Source organism: Gobio gobio (assembly GCF_949357685.1).
Source record: "Gobio gobio genome assembly, chromosome: 16".
In the NCBI taxonomy this organism is placed as follows: Eukaryota; Metazoa; Chordata; class Actinopteri; order Cypriniformes; family Gobionidae; genus Gobio; species Gobio gobio.
This window is the reverse complement of record NC_137109.1, coordinates 518,954-521,453: the sequence shown is the minus strand read 5'-3', so window position 1 is coordinate 521,453 and position 2,500 is coordinate 518,954. Positions and strand designations below refer to the sequence as shown.

The following is a 2,500-nucleotide window of genomic DNA, read 5'->3' as shown; positions in this document are numbered from 1 at the left end:
GCTACACACGCCCATCAAACACACACCATCATGAGTACACTCCGTCTCACACACTCTGCTGTTCAAACTGAGCAAACTGACACTGTGTTGAGAACAATTGCTAGACAATATCTCATGGTCCTACCAGCTGTGAGTGATCGAGCGCTTGCTTCCTGTAGTCGAGTTCCTCTTCCAGGAAACCTTTCTGTTTACTGAACAGCTCCTGTTGATCACACACACACACACACACACACACACACTGTCATCAAGCCTCATCTATCTCTGGACCGGCTTTGAGAACAAACAGCACATTCATCTCCGACCTTCTCGTTCTCCAGGTCAATCATTTTCTGCGTCAGCGCAGCTTCGGTGCTGTCGATCTGCTTCAGCCACTGCTCAAGACAAACAATTCAATAGAACCACCCACAAAATAACAGCCATGTCATCTGTCAAGGACTTAAAGAATGAAGGACGTGATACCTTTTCACACAACGACAGCACAGTGCCTGCTTGAATCACGGTCACCTGCTCCTCGTTCCGCAAGTTCTGCCACGAGAGGAGAAAAGCTCAGTTCACTCTCTGCTGTAGAAACGGCAGTAACACAGGCACAACACTGATCCTCACCCCGTTATCTCCAAGGATGTCCAGCTTTTTCATGAGGTCAGGAATGATGACGTCCTAAACCGAACACACGTGAAGATGAGGCCGGCGTACAGTATGCTATCGTACAGTACATGTAAGACTTTATTGTATATGAATAATTGTATTGTATAAAGGATGGAACTGTGGCATCCTATTGATTATGGAGTATCAATGGAGCTAAGCTTGTTTTGACACATTTCTTGATCCGCACAATGGCCCTCATTTACAAAGCGAACGTACGACAAAACTGGGCATGTGGTCGTTTCCACGCAAAATGTGGCATTTATCAATATGGATGTGAGCGGCTCGCGTCAGGTTTCAAAACAGATCACTCGCATTGCCTCAGTTGCTGTCCAATCAACGCGCAGAATGGAAGAGCCCTGCTGCGAGCCTAGCGAGGGGCCCTCAGGGTCAGGGACCTTGACAGACTAGCCATCAATCCACATTTGCAAGAACAACTTGGAGGCGAAACATCAATTCAAACCTCGGCTCAGTCCTTCGAGGTCAAAGCCTTTGGAGCATGGGAGCCATAGACTGGTTCAGGCAGACAGGATCTGTGCATGAAGGACAGGGACGTCCAAGTTATAGAACCGAGCAAAGGTAGACCATTCTCTAAGAGGGCTCCACCCATCTGACCGTGCCCAGGGAGGTCTGAGAGCATGGAGCTCCCAGGTGTTTTGGATGGACTTTCATCCATCTATCCAGAGGGCCCATCCAGCCTCTCTGACCTGCCTAGAGTGACCACTGGTGGCCTTGGGTGACTGCCTTGAATACCCTGGTTCCCTCACCTACAGAGGGACTCATCCAACTTCTCTGACCGACAGGAGTGCCCTTTGGTCGGCTTGTTTCACTGCCTTGTGCACTGAGGAGGGGGCCTCATTCCCGGGCACAGTCAGACCGGTGGGCCCTCTGGAGGGCGGTGGCGAGCAAAGACGGACTCAAAACGGGCCATCCGGGTTTTGTCGAGGAGAGGACGAAACTCGATTGCAAAACACACACCTGAGAACCAGACCGAGGGAATGGCGTACCGAAAGCCCATAAAAAGAGGTGCGTTGTGGGTTGGGCTAGAGTCTTCAAGGAATGACCTGCCGATTCCGGACGTCACCAATGGACCCTCCACTTGACCAGGCACAGGAGGAGGCTATTCCCCCAGTGGAGAGGGCCTTTACACCAATAGTGCATCGTAAGCCAGAGGAAGCGTAGGTCAGCGCTATTGCATCTACTATCCATTCTTTCTGATTCCGAGGCTATCCCGTTGGACTGCGTACCATTCAGAAAAGCCAGAACACTTGAGAGCATAGAGACACTTAGTAGAAAGCACTCTTGTATCTGAAATAGTATTCATGACACTCTGAAAGAGGCGTGAAGGGGTTGTAGGGGTCAAGATGGAGGCTCCACAGCTCAGGTTGCGGGTGTCAGATTATCCCCTTCGCTTGGGAAAGGAGGTCCCTTTTCAGCAGAATAGGCCATGGAGCTGCTGCACCATCCCTGGGAACCATGGCTGGTTCTGCCAGAGTGGGGTCACCAGAAGGACCGAGCATCTGTTCCCCCTGATTCGGCTGATGACCTGAGGGAAAGCGTACAGGTGCAGACTGGGCCACTCATGGGCTACCACATCCTGCTCTTTTGAAAACGATATTGGGCAGTGGAGGTTCTCCTCTGAGGCAAAGAGGTCCACTTCTGCTTGCTCAAAGATACTCCAAATCATCTGAACCATCTGGGGGTGGAGTCTTCATTCCCTTGGAGATACCCTGCTCAGGGACAGCATGTCTGCTCGCTGGTTTAGCCTGACTGGCACATGCAGGGCATGGTTCAGATGCCTTAGATCGAGGATAGGTCTGAGGCATCATCCTTCTTTGGGACAAGGAAGTAGTGGCTA

The 2,500-nt window shown here is 51.1% G+C and overlaps 1 protein-coding gene across 1 annotated transcript in view; it reads right to left on the bottom strand.

Annotated features, from left to right (window-relative positions):
• Positions 1 to 2,500, bottom strand: part of jakmip1 (janus kinase and microtubule interacting protein 1) — a gene marked incomplete at its 3' end in the record, with an annotated part of 37,736 nt that overhangs the window by 1,203 nt on the left and 34,033 nt on the right. Inside the window, exons 15-19 of the mRNA XM_079838854.1 lie at positions 604 to 657; positions 460 to 525; positions 303 to 371; positions 125 to 202; position 1 (exon numbers count right to left, since the gene is read on the bottom strand). The exon at position 1 is cut by the window's left edge and continues 203 nt beyond it. Coding sequence (XP_079694980.1) covers position 1; positions 125 to 202; positions 303 to 371; positions 460 to 525; positions 604 to 657 — 268 coding nt within the window. The remainder of the gene's footprint in view (positions 2 to 124; positions 203 to 302; positions 372 to 459; positions 526 to 603; positions 658 to 2,500) is intronic.